The following is a 16,867-nucleotide window of genomic DNA, read 5'->3' on the forward strand; positions in this document are numbered from 1 at the left end:
CCGTGTATACATTGGAATGCACGTAAAAGATCCCTTGGCAGTTGGAATTCGATATAAGAGTAGGTGATAGTGCCGCTGCCCGGGCAAAATTTCCCTCATTGCACACTGTATGGCGTATGCCCGTCTTCATTAGCCCAGTATAGGAGCAGAACAGTAGGACGTTAAACCCCATTTCATTTCATTTCATTTCATTTATTCCTACCAAGTTACAACTTGATGCCTCAATTACTAATGGAGATACGCCATCTTGAATGTTGGAAAAGTCCAAAGGAAAATTTTCGCAAATCTTTGATGCTAAAACTAATCAAATGAACTTTTGAATTTAAAAAAAAACAAGCCAACAGTGAGGCTGATGTCCCCCGCCGAAATCCCCAAATAAATAGATGACACATATTAATTAATCCGCATATCTATTTTTCTCAAAAGTATTTTTAGCAATCAAACTGATTATCAACTATACACTAAGTTTCATCACTCTCTATCAGATAGAATCAAAGTTATCTTGTCCCAAAGCATCGACCAAGGAAATTGCTTATCTCTGCTTAGCTTTAGATCGATATGTTAATCATTGAACTCAGTCAAGACAAACAGCTACATCAAGTTTAACCATTCTACCTCAATTAGAAGCAGAGTTGTTATGTTCCAAGGTCTTGACCAATCAAACTGCTTATTGCTCCTGCCTAAGCAGACAATTCTCATCATCGAACTTAGTCAAGGTATTGATGTAATGAAACTATACACCAAGTTTCATCACTTTCACATAATTAGAACTAAAGTTATTGTGTCCCAACGCATCAACCAATCAAATTGCCTATCTCTACTTACCATAAGCAGAAAATGCTCATCTTCGCACTATATCAAGGCACTGACCTCATAAACACCTACACCAAGTTTGAACATTCTAGCTCAATTAGAAGGAGAGTTATTGTGTTCCAAAGTCTCGGCCAATCAAATTGCTTATCGCTCTGCTTACCCTGAGCAGAAAATGCCCAATATCGAACTTAGTCAAGGTATTGATGTAATGAAACTATACACCACGTTTCATCACTCTCACTTAATTAGAACTAAAGTTATCATGTCCCAAAGCATCAACAAATCAAATTGCTTATCTCTACTTACCCTAGGCAGAAAATTCTCATCTTCACACTCCATCAAAGCATTGACCTAATAAACACCTACACCAAGTTTGAACATTTTAGCTCAATTAGAAGGAGAGTTATTGTGTTCAAAAGTCTCGGCCAATCAAATTGCTTATAGCTCGGCTTACCCGGAGCAGAAAATGCTCATTATCGAACTTGGTCAAGGTATTGATGTAATGAAACTATACACTAAGTTTCATCACTCTCACTTAATTAGAACTAAAGTTATCGTGTCCCAAAGCATCAATCAATCAAATTGCTTATCTCTGCTCACCCTAAGCAGAAAATGCTCATCTTCGAGTTTGAAGTTTGAACATTCTAGGTCAATTAGAAGGAGAGTTATTGTGTCCCAAAAAGTGTGACGGTCAGACAGACGGACGGACAGACAGACGAACCCATTTTAATAGTCCCCTGCTTTCTTCGGAAAAAAAAAATGACAGTCCGAGCTTGAATGGGATGCGTCAAAAGAATAGAAAGATAGGTTGCCAGGCACCGAAACATATGTCCAAAGCAGCCAAGTCGTCCGAGCAGTCAACAAGAGTTGTCACATATTTTTTCCGTTAAATTTAGCCCCTAGAGCGTCCACAAGATTTTTCAAAGTGATCAAGGGCCATAACTCTGGCAGTAATTATCGGAAATCGCTGAAAATCAATAGGCTTCTTCGTCTCATGACCTTAAACACTGTGTATAAATCTAAAGTTAATCGGATATTAACTTTAGACTCGTGAGTGTCCACAAGCAATTGTGAACACCGGAGCCACCTACAGACAGGCCGACCAACGGGGGCGGCAACAATATATGAGCACATTTCAATGTGGGCGTATAAAATTGAAAACCCAATAAAGATCCGTTGAGAAATAATCGAGATAGAGGCAATCTGAGATTAGTTTTTGTTCCATCAGTAAAATACTTCCGGTTTGTCAAAAATAACTCAATTCATATTTAATAAATAGACCCACAGACGCCAACCACATCAACGTTGGCAAAATGTTGGCACCATGCACAAAGGTCCGAAACATGTAATAAATATCTAATTTGTTTTGTTTTTTTATACATTAGTTGGCCTCCATTCCATATAGATCTGAATGGCTTGAATATGGGGGCATATCAGACATCATATACCAGTAATGCCAGGTGAACTTTGACCAAACTATTTTAAATTTATTTTTGTTTTATTCTATATGTGTCTCCCAGAATTCTGTGCACACATTGTGTACAACTTGACCAAAGATAGGTTGCCAGGCAACAAAACATACGCCCACAGCGTCTAAATCGTCCGAGCGTTCAACAAGGGTTGTCGCATATTTATTCCTTTGTAGGTAATTGGGGGCCTTTACAAGACAGTTCCATACAGATCAGATTATAATTTTTGCCGTTCGAGGGTTCACAAGGTTCTACAAATTGAAACAAGGGTCTCAACTCTGGAAGTAATCTACAGAAATTGTTGAAATTTGACAGGCTTTTTCGTTTCACAAATTTAAATGATGCATATAAATTTCATACATATCAGATGATAACTTTCATCAATCGAGCATTAACAAGGTTGAACAAAGTGAACCAAGGGCCATAACTCTAGAAATTGCTGAAATTCAATAGGATTCTTCTCTTTACTAATTTAAATTACACATGTACATTTCATACAGATCGGCAGATAACTTTTGATGTTAGAGCATTCACAAAGTTCAATAAAGTAAAACAAGAGCCATAATTCTAGAAGTAATAAACGGAAAATGCTGAAATTCAATAGGCTTCTTCGTTTCCCTAATTTAAATATTGCATATAAATTTCACGAAGATCGGATGTTAACTTTTGGCATTAGAGGGTGCACAAGGTTCAACAAAGTGAAACAAGGGCCATAACTCCAGACGTTATAAACGGAAAGTATTGAAATTAAATAGGCTTCTTCGTCTCACTAATTTAAATAATGCATATAAATTTCAGAAAGATAGGATGATAACTTTTGGGGTTAGAGCGTTCACAAGGTTAAACAAAGTGAAATAAGGGCCATAACTCTAGAAGTAATAAACAGAAATTGCTGAAATTCAATAGGCTTCTTCATTTCCCTAATTTAAATATTGCATATAAATTTCACAAAAATCGGATGTTAACTTTTGGCATTAGAGCGTTCACAAGGTTCAACAAAGTGAAACAAGGGCTCTAACTCTAGACATTATAAACGGAAATTATTGAAATTAAATAGGCTTCTTCGTTTCACTAATTTAAATAATGCATATAAATTTCAGAAAGATAGGATGATAACTTTTTGGGTTAGAGCGTTCACAAGGTTGAACAAAGTGTAACAAGGGCCATAACTCACAAGGTTCAACAATGTGAAACAGGGGCCATAACTCTAGACGTTATAAACGGAAATTATTGAAATTAAATAGGCTTCTTCATCTCCCTAATGTAAACAACATATATCAATTTTAAAACAATTGGATGATAACTTTTGGCGTTAGAGCGTTCACAAGAAATTGTGGACGATGGACGGACGGACGGGGGCGATGGCAATATACTGAAGCAGTCAAGAGCCAGGATGTTCGCGACTACTTTGTTTTTTTATATTTACTAATACTATCATATTACATTATTTGTTAGCGTAGGACATTGTCATTTCTATATATATTAAACATGTATTATACTGTATGTCTTATGGAAGTCTATAGTGTTATGTTCTTTCGTAATCATTTGTTTAAATACCTTAATTGTCCATACCTTTCTAACCAGGGTAATTATTTTTAGATAAGGGTAAGAGATAACTCCTACTTGTTAAAATGATTTATATAATTAGTAAATAATTATTATCATCGAATGATTGATGTTTTGTCCTATATATAGTGTAACCAATATATACATTGTACTGTTATAATCAATATGATACTGTTTATTAGTCGTGTTTATGTTCTTATGATTTGAATTTATTCATGCAATATTTGTGAACCGCCAGTAGGAATAAATGTCTCTTATAGATACATTAAGATAGCTTGAATTTGCACGGTAGGCACTAATCACATTGTAAATTATTGCACCTTGTGCACATAACATGTTATTGTCTGCGATATCACCTCGGTGGAAGCGGACATAAAATACAACTAACAAACAACATTGCACGGTGGGCTAGCCTCTGGGACTGTGGTCGAAGGTCAGCGATGAACTTGCTGATATCGACAAGCTACGTTCCGATGGCACAGAAGCTCCTTTAAAGCTTCTTTCTGTTTCAGAGAGTATGGCAATCTAGCATTGCCTGAAAAAGACAAGTTGCAGATTGAAGAAAAGTACGGCAAATGCTATTCGCCCGAAAAAGGAAAGACACTGGCAGATTCAAGAACAAGTAAAGACATTGGCAGTTTCAAGAACTAGTATGGCGAATGCTATTCGCCCGAAAAAGTCAAGACACTTTTAGAGTACGGTGAACGCTGTTCACCCGAAAAAGGACAGTTAATAGAAATAAACGTATTTAAGCTGTAAATACTGATATAAATATATTTTTAAAGTTTTTGTTACATAAAGGTTTGGAAACTGAACGAGTCTGTCTTATTCCTACGGTGAAGCTTAATATAATTTTAGCAAAACACCATTACTGACCACTTTTTAGCTGGTCCTTACACACCCTTCCAAAGTTCCGTTTACCGGTGGCTCATGATCAGCCAGGAATTGATAACTGGTGGCAGAGATACCAAGCTCCCCATACCCCAAATGTAGTTTTCCCTTCAAGGAAACGTTACCATACGTCCACATATGGTATCGTTTAATATGGGGTTTTTAGCGTTGGTTACTATTCATACCGTTTAATTGCAAAACCCCGTTCGATAATTGATAAAAATCGTTGAAGAATAACAAAAATGGTTTAATTAGTACTATGGTTTAGATTAATGGCAACGGCTTTAGTTTCTCCAAGATGCGTTTAAAAATGGACTACCCGTGCACTTATCTATGGCGTTCAATTATTAGACGAGCCGTTGAATTTCCCAAGATGCGTTTAAAAATGGACTTCCCGTTCAATTATCTAGGGCGTTCATTTATTAGACGAGCCGTTGAATTTCCCGAGATACGTTACATCATGTTTTGCCATGCTTCCCCCGCAAGGAATTCGCGAGAAGCTAGGGTGGAAATAATATTGTCTATAATTAATTGAAGGAGTTGTAATACAGTAATGATGCCGCGAAAACATGTACATGTATAATGTACAGGCCGGTTTGAATAACAACAAAATGGATCAGGTAATCTCGGGGAAAACATTTACCGGCATTCTGTATCGGTTAGGATTTTTTTCTAACGCACTGTATATTCATATAACGTCGGCCAAAAGGTATGAAACAATGAACAACTTACAATTTTTTAAAACATATCATTACATCTTCGTCTATAACATAGATGTAATCCATCAATTATTGGCTGCTATAAAATCCAAACTTTAAATTATATACGTCAAACGATGAGCTTTTACACATTACTTGCAGCTTCAGTTAATCTAAATCAATCATTCATAGAGCACAGTGAAGTAAATCACTCCACGGGGCGCGTAACGGTAAGTCACGTGGTCAGAAACGCGACAAAGATTGGGGCTATATTCTTAGTCTGTTACTCGGCAACAAATCTCCGCTGTGACAATATACATCTACTTTAAATGTCGCCCAATTCATTTCGGTGGAAGCGGATATTGAATAAAGCCATTTCACACACACATGCGCATGTCATATATTTATACAATGTCCACGAGTGTGTTACATGTAATTCTCGGCTTCAATCCGTTACAATTTTCTTATTTTGAGTACACTTTCTGAATGATTTCCCGATTTCCTACTGCATATACATGTACCCTGTGTAACTGCAATCTATAAGCTTTAAAATCTAGATATCAGAAGCTCAAAAGTTATACTAGACGGTGAACCCGCAAGTTTCTTGATTGAACCTGCATTTGCTTTTGTAATTATAATTGTATGTAAATCGTGATTATAATTATAAACAATGCATTTATATATCTGTATGGCTTGTTTTCAGATCCCATAATCGAATATTGTATCTTTATAATATGTAAATATTGAATAAATATTGTTAGAAAAAAAAGAGAGAAAAAAAAAAAACCCGCATCGATATTGCATAATATCGGACCCATATTTATCTCGGACCAACCCAAAGGATCAAACGGACCAATTAAATTACATTATAAGGCTTGACTTATTCATTTTAAAAATATAATACAGACAATATGTTATTAATGATTAAATCACAATACAAAGAGGCGAACAATTTATAGGTGAGTATATACATAACTTAAGAATATCCACTGCCGGTAAGTACATATTAGCAAATATATATCTTTATTACATCAAATTAATTGTTTTTCTTTGATGTGCTTTATGATGAAACAATACCACGGGTAAGTACATAACACTTTATTATTTCAAAGAAAACATATATGCATATTAAAATAACACAATTATCAATTTATTAAAACAACAATTAAAACAACACTGGTTCGAGTAGTCCAGTACTAATGTCTTGCGTTTTGCTTGAAAATACAGAATAACTGTTTGGTAAGATAAGATTAAAGGAGCTAAATCGCTAACATTTGGGACCTAGAAATTCACAAAAGTGGGTCGCAACGCATATAATACTGTAATATGAATATATATAAACTGATTTACATTTAATGGTTTCCGTTTTTACTCCAATTTCAAATCAGTTATGTTCGGCGAAATAAGTCAGCAATCTCAATCGAGTGCAAATTTCTACTGTCTAGTTATTCTAGTCTACATAAGTCCATTTGATTTGGTGCAATGTGTCTAGCCTCGTCCCTCAATACAACTGGGGCTGAAGCGCAATATGGTACACGATTCGTGTACCAATGTTAAAAAAATTATTTTATCTTAAATATCGGATATCAGAAGCTCATCTTTTCCCGGTAAGTTTACATCATCAATGTTGATTTAAATTGACCAATAATTCGTGTTTTCGATGTCGAAGATTTTGGAGGATTTTGAGTTACAGACTTAGGTCCTTTAAGATTTCAGTGTTCAACTATTTACTATTTGTAACATAAATAATTACTTATTTCCATGCAAACTGTGATCATTTTGCAATTGAACCTTATTTTACTTGCCAAAAGCCTCGAATAGTGTGTCAATTGTAGCCGTGTTTAAGAATTATCACGGCTACAAATATTGCAGCTAGTTACACGTGTGAGTACAGATACATACAAATTAATCGTTGTTTTAACTGATTTTCTTTGATGTGCTTCGATGAAACAATGCCACGGGTAAGTACATAACACTTTATTATTTCAAAGAAAATGTATGCATATTAAAACAAACACAATTATCAATTTATTAAAATAACAATTAAAACAACACTTTATTTGGCGCGTTTCTGACCATGTGACTTACCGTTAAGCACCCCGTGGAGTGATTTACTTCACTGTGCTCTATGAATGATTGATTTAGATTAACTGAAGCTGCAAGTAATGTGTAAAAGCTCATCGTATGACGTATATTATTTAAAGTTTGGATTTTATAGCAGCCAATAATTGATGGATTACATCTAAGTTATAGACGAAGATGTAATGATACGTTTTAAAAAATTGTACGTTGTTCATTGTTGTATACATTTTGGCCGACGTTATATGAATGTACAGTGCGTTAGAAAAAAATCCTAACCAATACAGAATGCCGGTAAATGTTTTCCCGAGATTACCCAACTCATTTTGTTGTTATTCAAACTGGCCTGTACATTATACATGTACACGTTTTAGCGGCAGCATTACTGTATTACAACTCCTTCAATTAATTATAGACAATATTATTTCGACCCTAGCTTCTCGCAAATTCCTTGCAGGAAGCATGGCAAAACACGATGTTACGTATCTCGGGAAATTAAAGGGCTCATCTAATAAATGAAAGCCCTAGATAATTGAAGGGGAAGTCCATTTTTAAACGCATCTCGAGAAATTCAACGGCTCATCCAATAAATGAACGCCATAGATAAGTGCACGGTTAGTCCATTTTTAAACGCATCTCGGAGAAACTAAAGCCGTTGCCATTAATCTAAACCATAGTACTAATTAAACCATTTTTGTTATTCTTCAACGATTTTTATCAATTATCGAACGGGGTTTTGAAATTAAACGGTATGAATAGTAACCAACGCTAAAACCCCCGTATTAAACGATACCATATTTGTAGTGTAAAAAGACTATTTCATTGGCTGAGCCCTAACATCAAACAGAATGTAGACAGAATGAAATTTGAACTATAAAAATATGAAATATAATAGCATCAGTGTTTAAAATTCATTTCTATAATCCTTGAGTGGCATTTTCATATCCATTTGTTGCCATTTATATTATGATGATGATAGCTGTTCAGACAGTGACTTGTATCAGGTCTATTTAACAGGATTATAAAGTATACTCACCAGGGCCAGCAGCTTTGCAATCAACAGTAAAATAAGTCTTGACACTAGTTTTAACACCCTTCTCCACACCAGGTCCAAAAACTTTAACATTAGCTGGATTACATGGTTCAGATACAAAAACCTACAAAAATAGGTTACAAACTGAAGATATTTTTTTCCACAATGTATCATTAGGCACCATTGCATGATTTAATGATGTGATTCAAATCTCATTTTTGTCTTAATGGATGAAACTATGTTTGCTACTTCTCTAGGGTACTATTTTAAGACTAACAAGGTACCAGTAGATTTTTCTAAAAAAGATAAGATGAACCAGATTTGAGAGAATAAGTAAAGTAATTATGTAAACTTACTCTGAAAGGACTGTTAGGTACTTGTACACCACCCCATGTAATAGTGACAGTATGTTTAACATTACGTTTAGGCATGTATTTACAGCCATATGTACCATTCTTATTATCTATTATCTGTACATCTATAGGTTTATAATCTACATCCATACAACTAATTTTAAGTGGTGCTTTACCAGCATTACGAGCATCAACTGTAAACTCAGCCCATTTATTAGCTTGTACACCGGTCTTCTCTAAACCTGGGCCCTTGGCAATAACCTGAAAATGTTCAATATTTCAATTTTAATATATTAGTAAAATATATCATATTATATGTATACATTTCCAGTTGCTTGCATTAAGTACAAAAAAATAGATCTTCTACACAACAGATATTTTACCTTAGAAGCAAGGAATTCCTTTGTAGCTGGTGTGATCTGTGCTATATAAGGTGATTTAGGAATATCTTCATCATTACATAAAATATGGACAGCATATTCTCCTGCTGTTTTTGGCCAGTATGTTACATCAGCTGAACCATCACCATTATCTTTACAATCAATCTTAGCTTGAGATGGTCCCTCAATAGAGAAACCTGTTTAAATACAAAATATCAAAAACAAGCCAACAGTGAGGCTGATGTCCCCCGCCGAAATTGCAAAATAAATAGATGACACATATTAATTAATCGCACATTTATTTTTTTCACTAAGTTTCATCACTCTCTATCAGATAGAATCAAGATTATCTTGTCCCAAACCATCGACAAATGAAATCGATTAGCTCTGCTTAGCTTCAGCTCGAAATGTTAATTATTGAACTCAGTCAAGACATTCACCTAATGAACATCTACATATACATCAAGTTTAAACATTCACCTAATAGACACCTATGCCAAGTTTGAACATTCTACCTCAATTAGAAGGAGAGTTATTGTGTTCCAAAGTTTCTACCAATCAAATTGCTTATCACTCTGCTTACCCTCAGCAAAAAATGTTCATTATCGAACTTAGTTAAGGTATTCATATAATAAATCTATACACCAAGTTTCATCAATCTCACTTAATTAGAACTAAAGTTATCGTGTCCCAAAGCATCAACCAATCAAATTGCTTATCTCTGCTTACCCTAAGCGGAAAATGCTCATCTTCGAACTCCATCAAGGCATTGACCTAATCAACACATACACCAAGTTTGAACATTCTAGCTCAATTAGGAAGAGAGTTATCGTGCCCCAAAGTATCAACCAATCAAATTGCTTATCTCTGCTTACCCTAAGCGGAAAATGCTCATCTTCGAACTCCATCAAGGCATTGACCTAATAAACACATACACCAAGTTTGAACATTCTAGCTCAATTAGGAAGAGAGTTATTGTGTCCCAAAAAGTGTGACGGACAGACAGACGGACGGACAGACAGACGGACGGACAGACGGACAGACAGACGGACAGACAGACGGACGAACCCATTTTAATAGTCCCCTGCTTTCTTCGAAAGGCGGGGGACAAATAACACGTAGCATTTACCTCAAAAATCTGCAGAGGGACAGAAATGGGGTTTAACATCCACTCAACACAAACTATGTCATTTTGGGACTAAGATTCGGTAAATTTTATCAATAATTTGCTTGCATATAGGGGTCTTTAAAGGACAATATTGGTGTCAGTCATTATCACATATGTGATAGAACTGGTTAAACACGTTCCAAATATAATTTTAACACAGACATCATTGCTACGATAGATGCATAATGAAGATTTCAAGAAATGAAAGTGACGAAAGCAAAAGGAAAACACAAGTTATCATTCTATATAACTGACTGAAGTGACGAGTGATAACAGATAGATAGGCGAATTTCTACTCACTAATAACTTAACCAGTTCTATCACATATGAAAATGACTGACACCAATATTGTCCTTTAAGAGTGGAAACCCTACTCAAAGTCACATACAAGTGTGTGATTGAAATCACGCCAATTGACTAAATGACAGACCTGGTGATCTAAAACGCATATGTTAAAACACTTCGGTTAACCCCTATATATATTGACACTTTACCTCATTGATCAGTGCCTGAAATACTGCCAGGCTGCATTTCCGGCAATCTGTTTTTCAAAATTTTCTGGGGGAGGCCCCCTACCCCTAGTTGAAGCTCGTGCCTTTGCCCCCTTAACCTTGGACTTTGCCCCTCCAATCACCGACGGCTGGCGCGGCCACTGATCAGGACTGGCAATTCATAATTTAGTGAAAATACATTCCGCATATCACCATTAAAATCAAACCCAATATAATATCTGTATTGCAACAATTTAAATCATTATACCTCAGTTGTCACCATATGCTTTAAGAAGATGTTTGTAGTTCACAAAAACATTGCTTCTTTGATTGGTATTAAAAATGCTATTTTATTACGTTACTGATAGATCTAAATGGCTACATTCTAGGTATTGTCATGGAGCGTGTAGTGGGCGGGGCAATGGACACCATCGTTTGATGGTCGGTTGTTTGTATAGTAAACTAGAATTATTGTTTCTCTTTTACCGGTAGTCAGGATTTAAGTCATGAGTAGCTGATCATGATAAATTATTTCTACCAGGGTTCTTAATCCATTTTGAAATGAACCGGCCAGAATAAGGTCATATGAGGTCCCAGTAGGAGGAAATGGGTTAACTAAAAGCTTCCATTCCCTTTAATATAACCAAACTTCAACAAAAATAATTCTTGCCCAATCTTGGTAATAATTTATTTTGGAGAATATCGTATTCTAATGTATGTGAATACCACAAAAATAACGATAAATATGTACAACTTTTGAAAAATTTCCATATTTAATTCACGTACCAACTTGAAGTTCACGTCAGTAATATTCCTGAATAAATTACTGTCTTCATTTATTCGGTTCGTTCGTGTTTCATCAGTCGATACTCGATGATCTAAAATATTAGCATTTTTCTACTATTGCCAGTATCAGAAAATGCCTAGCTAAAATAAACTGATAGTGATATGGCACAATGTCATTTCTTCACAATGCAAATTGTAGGGTTTTTTCTATCACGTAACTAGTCACATAACTTGCAAAAGTTTTTATTCATTTGTCAACGATATACAAACGGTACAATAGTCACATGACAACCATAACTGAAATTGCCTTAAAAGTTAAATTCCGTACAATTATGATATAGCTTTCAATATAAATGACAATATTTTTAAAATTAAGCCTCCATCAGCATGTGTATAAAATAAAAAAAAAAACATAAAACCACCGTAAAGGCTTATTTAAAACTTGTTTATTGACGGAATTCCAATCGATCTATCACATGTCATTGGATTTCGGCATTGGAGATTCTATCAGGAAAATATACTATTAGTAACTGTTTCTCGGTGTATTCGGTGTTCTATCAGGGGATTATATTCAATGAAGATTTAAGTTTACCTAACAACAGGTCAGTGAATCCATCAATGTATGATCCAGTTATTATTTTAATATCTATTGGCACTTGGAATTTATACTGAGCGCAGAAGACAAGCGATTGGCAAACTATACCAATATCATCTTCTTTCGCCACAAGGGTTATTTTTACAAAAGCAGCTTACTGAACCTGTTATGAATAATCAGCAAACTTGTTTTGTTTTTTTTTACCGGATAATCAAAATTACCGTTAGATGTACTAATTACGCTACGCGGATTATGAACCACATGACCGATTCTCACTGACTAAGGTATGACTGTTGTTGTAGACTACAAGCAAGAAGATGGATTTATGATACCATAGTGGCCGGTTCATTGTTTTACCAATCAGCTTCATTGAACTTCAAGCGGCTAAAGCCGACAAAATACAGTTAATTAAAATCCCGGGTTTCTACTTTACAGAATTTATCTTACCTAGTGCACCAGTTTCACCATTAGTTTCAACTGTGAAGACAGCGGGTTGATCAACTACACCACCTTCTAGACCAGGTCCCCAGGCAACAATCTTTGATGTTTTAAATGGTCCCACCTCTACTTTAAATGGACTCTTAGAGATATGTTGATCACCAAAAGTAATATTGATGATGTATGGACCAGCCTTGGATGGAATATAAACACATTCATAGACACCTTCCTCATTGGGTAATTTCTTGATGGTGCATTTTTCTTCAGCACCACCTGTAATTATAATTAACAGTCAAAAATATATTACAACATTCACTACAAACCAAGAAATAATATTAGTGAGTCGAAATTTAGTGAATGCCAGGGTTTCTGTTACAAAATTTTGGCTGTTAGACATTTTAGTCCAGGTTAATAAAGGCCAGAATTTGCTCACTTTAAGTTATTGTCACTTTCAGAAAATAGATTCAATAAGTTTCCATTCCCTTTTGCTTTAATATTAACTTCATCAAAAATATTTCTTGATAATTTATTATATCACACTTTTAATAATAGTTACAATTACCACCAAAAAATATTCTCCAAATTTCCATCAATAGCCTATAATCTCTCGTCAAAAGGCATAGGTGTCAACGTATTATCTTACCTGGTCCAATAATTTGAACTTTGACCTCTCCATCACCAGCCCCTTTTGTGTGAACTTTGAAGACAGCATTATCTTTAACTCGTATACCTCTTGGTTGGATACCTCGTCCAGTGGCATGACATGCTTTGGCATTTGATGCTAAAAAAAACCCAAATACTTAGTAAATACTACTATGATTATCTATATACTGATTACCGAAGTCTGTAACTATAAATGGTTAGATATGAAATTAAAAGATAGGTTGCCAGGCAATGAAACATACATCCATAGCAGCTTAGTCGTCCGGGCAATCAACAAGGTTTGTTACAAAATATGAACTCAACCATCATTAGGATATAACGGTGATATATTCAAACGTTTTTTTAAATCGGATAATAATTGTGACCTCTAGAGGGACCACAAGCCAACGCAATTTTTCGTACAATCAGGGGCCATAATTCAGGAAGTTCCGATCCGGTATGCGCAAATATCAAAAGGAACCAAGATCTTTGGGCTATAAACATATATTTTAAGTTTCATCAAAATCGGACAAAAATGGTAACCTCTAGAGTGTTCACAACCTTCGTATTACATACTTGTACACAATTTGCGTGCAAGGAGCTGCCATTTTGTCGGGCAGTTTTGGTTTGATTTTCACGAAATTCGAATGCACAAATATCAAAAGGAACCAAGATCTTTGGGTTATAAACATGTATTTCAAGTTTCATTAAAATCAAATGAAAATTGCGAAGGGCGTCTACATGCATTTTTCAAAGTGGGTGCAGTGGGGAAAAAAGAACCAGCGGCTGCCAGGCAGGATACGCCTACATTTTCGAGAGATGGATAGAGAACAAGCTAAAAAGGAAGTGATTTTTCCTAAATCGGATAAAAATGATGACCTCTATAAGGCCCACAAGCTAAAAACACGATATTTCATACAATCAGGGGCCATAATATCGAAAGGAACCGAGATCTTTGGGTTATAAACTTAGATTTCAAGTTTCAACAAAATCGCATAAAAATTGTGACCTCTATAGGGTCCACAACCTTGATATACCATATTTTTATGCTATTTGAGAACGTAGGGCGGCCATTTTGTCTGTCAGTTTTGGGCCGATTTTCACGAAATTCAAGGTCAGTCGTCCTTAGGGTGTAACGGTGATATAATAGAACGGTTTTTGAAATCGGATAAAAATTATGACCTCTATAGGGTCCACAAGCTAAAAACGCGATTTTTCGTACAATCAGGGGCCATAATTCAGAAAGTTACGTTCCGATATGTGCGAATATCGAAAGGAACCGAGATCTTTGGGTTATAAGCATACTTTTCAAGTTTGAATCAAATTGGATAAAAATTGTGGTCTCTACAGTGTTCACAAGCTAAAAACGTGATTTTTCATACAATCAGGGGCCATAATCCATGAAGTTACAGTCCGATACATGCAAATATCGAAAGGAACCGAGATCTTAGGGTGATAAACCTATATTTCAAGTTTCATTGAAATCAGATAAAAATTGTGACCTGTAGACTTTCACAAACAATTGTGGACAGACGGACAGACGGGGGTGACGACAATATACGTCCACATGAAAATGTGGGCGTATATAAAAATACTTTATAAATCAGCAAAACGTACCAACAAATAAAATATTGAAAACTTGACAGAAATAGACACTGAAAATAAATCTTTGTGTTACAAAAAATTCAGGAATTATAGACACTTAAATATAGCATAACTACAACATGGAAAAAAAAACCAAAACAAGGGGAATGACAAATCAAGATTTAATCTGAAAATCGTTTTTCACATTTTCTTAACCAACGTATGTTTTTTTTACTAAAAAATATCAAGCAGAGTTTTGGGAAATAAAAGGATTATTGCAGATAAGCATAACAATAGTTTTATTTGTCAAAATAGTCTTATTGTTTGTTTAAAGACAAGTTGGTAAGTCACAATTATAACATTTACAATGTTAATATTGGTAGTTAAAAACAGAAGGGAGCTTTTCAGGCCCACCAACAGCAAAGTTGTTCATGTTTGCTCTAAAATCTGTGACAATAAATCCTGCTGAGCAAGTTTTAAATATTACACAGTAAGCTTTAAAAGTTAATATCAGAATTGAAAATAATCTTCTAAAAAGCTGTTACCGGGCAATAATCTCCATGAAAGATACACTCTGGAATTAGATAGGGTTTTCCTTATGCCCTGAAGAACAATCTTTGAATCATAACTTTTTCATTCAGAACTCAATCTGTATTGAGTTCACAAGCTTTTGTAACTTTGAACATTAAATATGAATGCAACTTTCTAAATTCCGACAAGCTTCCAGTTTTAGCTTCACTCAACAATACCAAAGTATTTTAAAAGATAGGTTGCCTGGCAACGAAACATATGCCCACAGCAGCTAAGTCGTTCGAGCAGTCAACAAGAGTTGTCGCATATTTTTTGAACTGTCGGTAATGAAACATTTATAATACACTAACAACTCATTAAGTAATTATCAGCGAATCATTAGAATTTGTTTGGCTTTTAGATCTGCCCCATGCTAACGTTTAGTATACCAAACATTTAATATCATGGATTTAGATGTTTAAGTTCTCAAAATTCATTGAAAATTAATATACATGTTCATCACAAGATGCAGAACAGTAGGACGTTAAACCCCATTTCATTTCATTTCATTTCATCTAAACTCTGTGTTACTGTGTATCAATCTAAAGTCAATCAGATGATAACTTTGGTCTCTAGAGCATCCACAAGATTTTTCAAAGTGATCAAGGGCCATAACCCTGGCAGTAATCAAAGACCTTAAACACTGTGTATAAATTTCAAGTCAATCAGATTTTAACTTTAGCCTCTAGAGCTTCCACAAGATTTTTCAAAGTGATCAAGGGCCATAACTCTGGTAGTAATTTCAGAAATCATTGAAAATCACTGGGCTTCTTCGTCTCACGACCTTTAGACTTTAGAGCGTCCACAAGATTTTTCAAAGTGATCAAGGGCCATAACTCTGGTAATTATTGGAAATCATTGAAAATAACTGGGCTTCTTCGTCTCAAGACCTTACACACTGTGTATAAGTCTAAAGTCAATCGGATAATAACTTTAGCCTCTAGAACGTCCACAAGATATTTCAAAGTGATCAAGGACCATAACTCTGGCAGTAATTATCAAATATCATTGAAAATCAATAGGCTTCTTCGTCTCAACCCATTTAACCCTAGAGCCAATTAAAAGATTAGCTACCTACCCCTAAGCTCATTAAATCAGCAGGGCCCATCTCCCTAAGCCAATTAGTGGAATATTGTTACTCCTAATACCCTCTACAAAATTGCAAATAACTAAAAAAAATATTTTCTATACAAAGAAATACTCTGTTAAAAAAAATGTACAGATTGTGGTGTTCTTTCCAAAGATAAAAGATAGGTTGCCAGGCAACAAAACATACGCCCACAGCACCTAAATCGTCCGAGCAGTCGACAA

General features: G+C 35.1%; 1 protein-coding gene across 1 annotated transcript in view; it reads right to left on the reverse strand.

The window, feature by feature from the left end:
• Positions 1–16,867, reverse strand: part of LOC126827968 (filamin-B) — a 115,308-nt gene that overhangs the window by 15,007 nt on the left and 83,434 nt on the right. Inside the window, exons 9-13 of the mRNA XM_050557550.2 lie at positions 13,404–13,541; positions 12,770–13,033; positions 9,286–9,479; positions 8,906–9,163; positions 8,553–8,673 (exon numbers count right to left, since the gene is read on the reverse strand). Of these exons, the coding sequence (XP_050413507.1) occupies positions 8,553–8,673; positions 8,906–9,163; positions 9,286–9,479; positions 12,770–13,033; positions 13,404–13,541 (975 nt within the window). The remainder of the gene's footprint in view (positions 1–8,552; positions 8,674–8,905; positions 9,164–9,285; positions 9,480–12,769; positions 13,034–13,403; positions 13,542–16,867) is intronic.

This window comes from Patella vulgata, chromosome 7 (assembly GCF_932274485.2).
Source record: "Patella vulgata chromosome 7, xgPatVulg1.2, whole genome shotgun sequence".
NCBI lineage: Eukaryota > Metazoa > Mollusca > Gastropoda > Patellidae > Patella > Patella vulgata.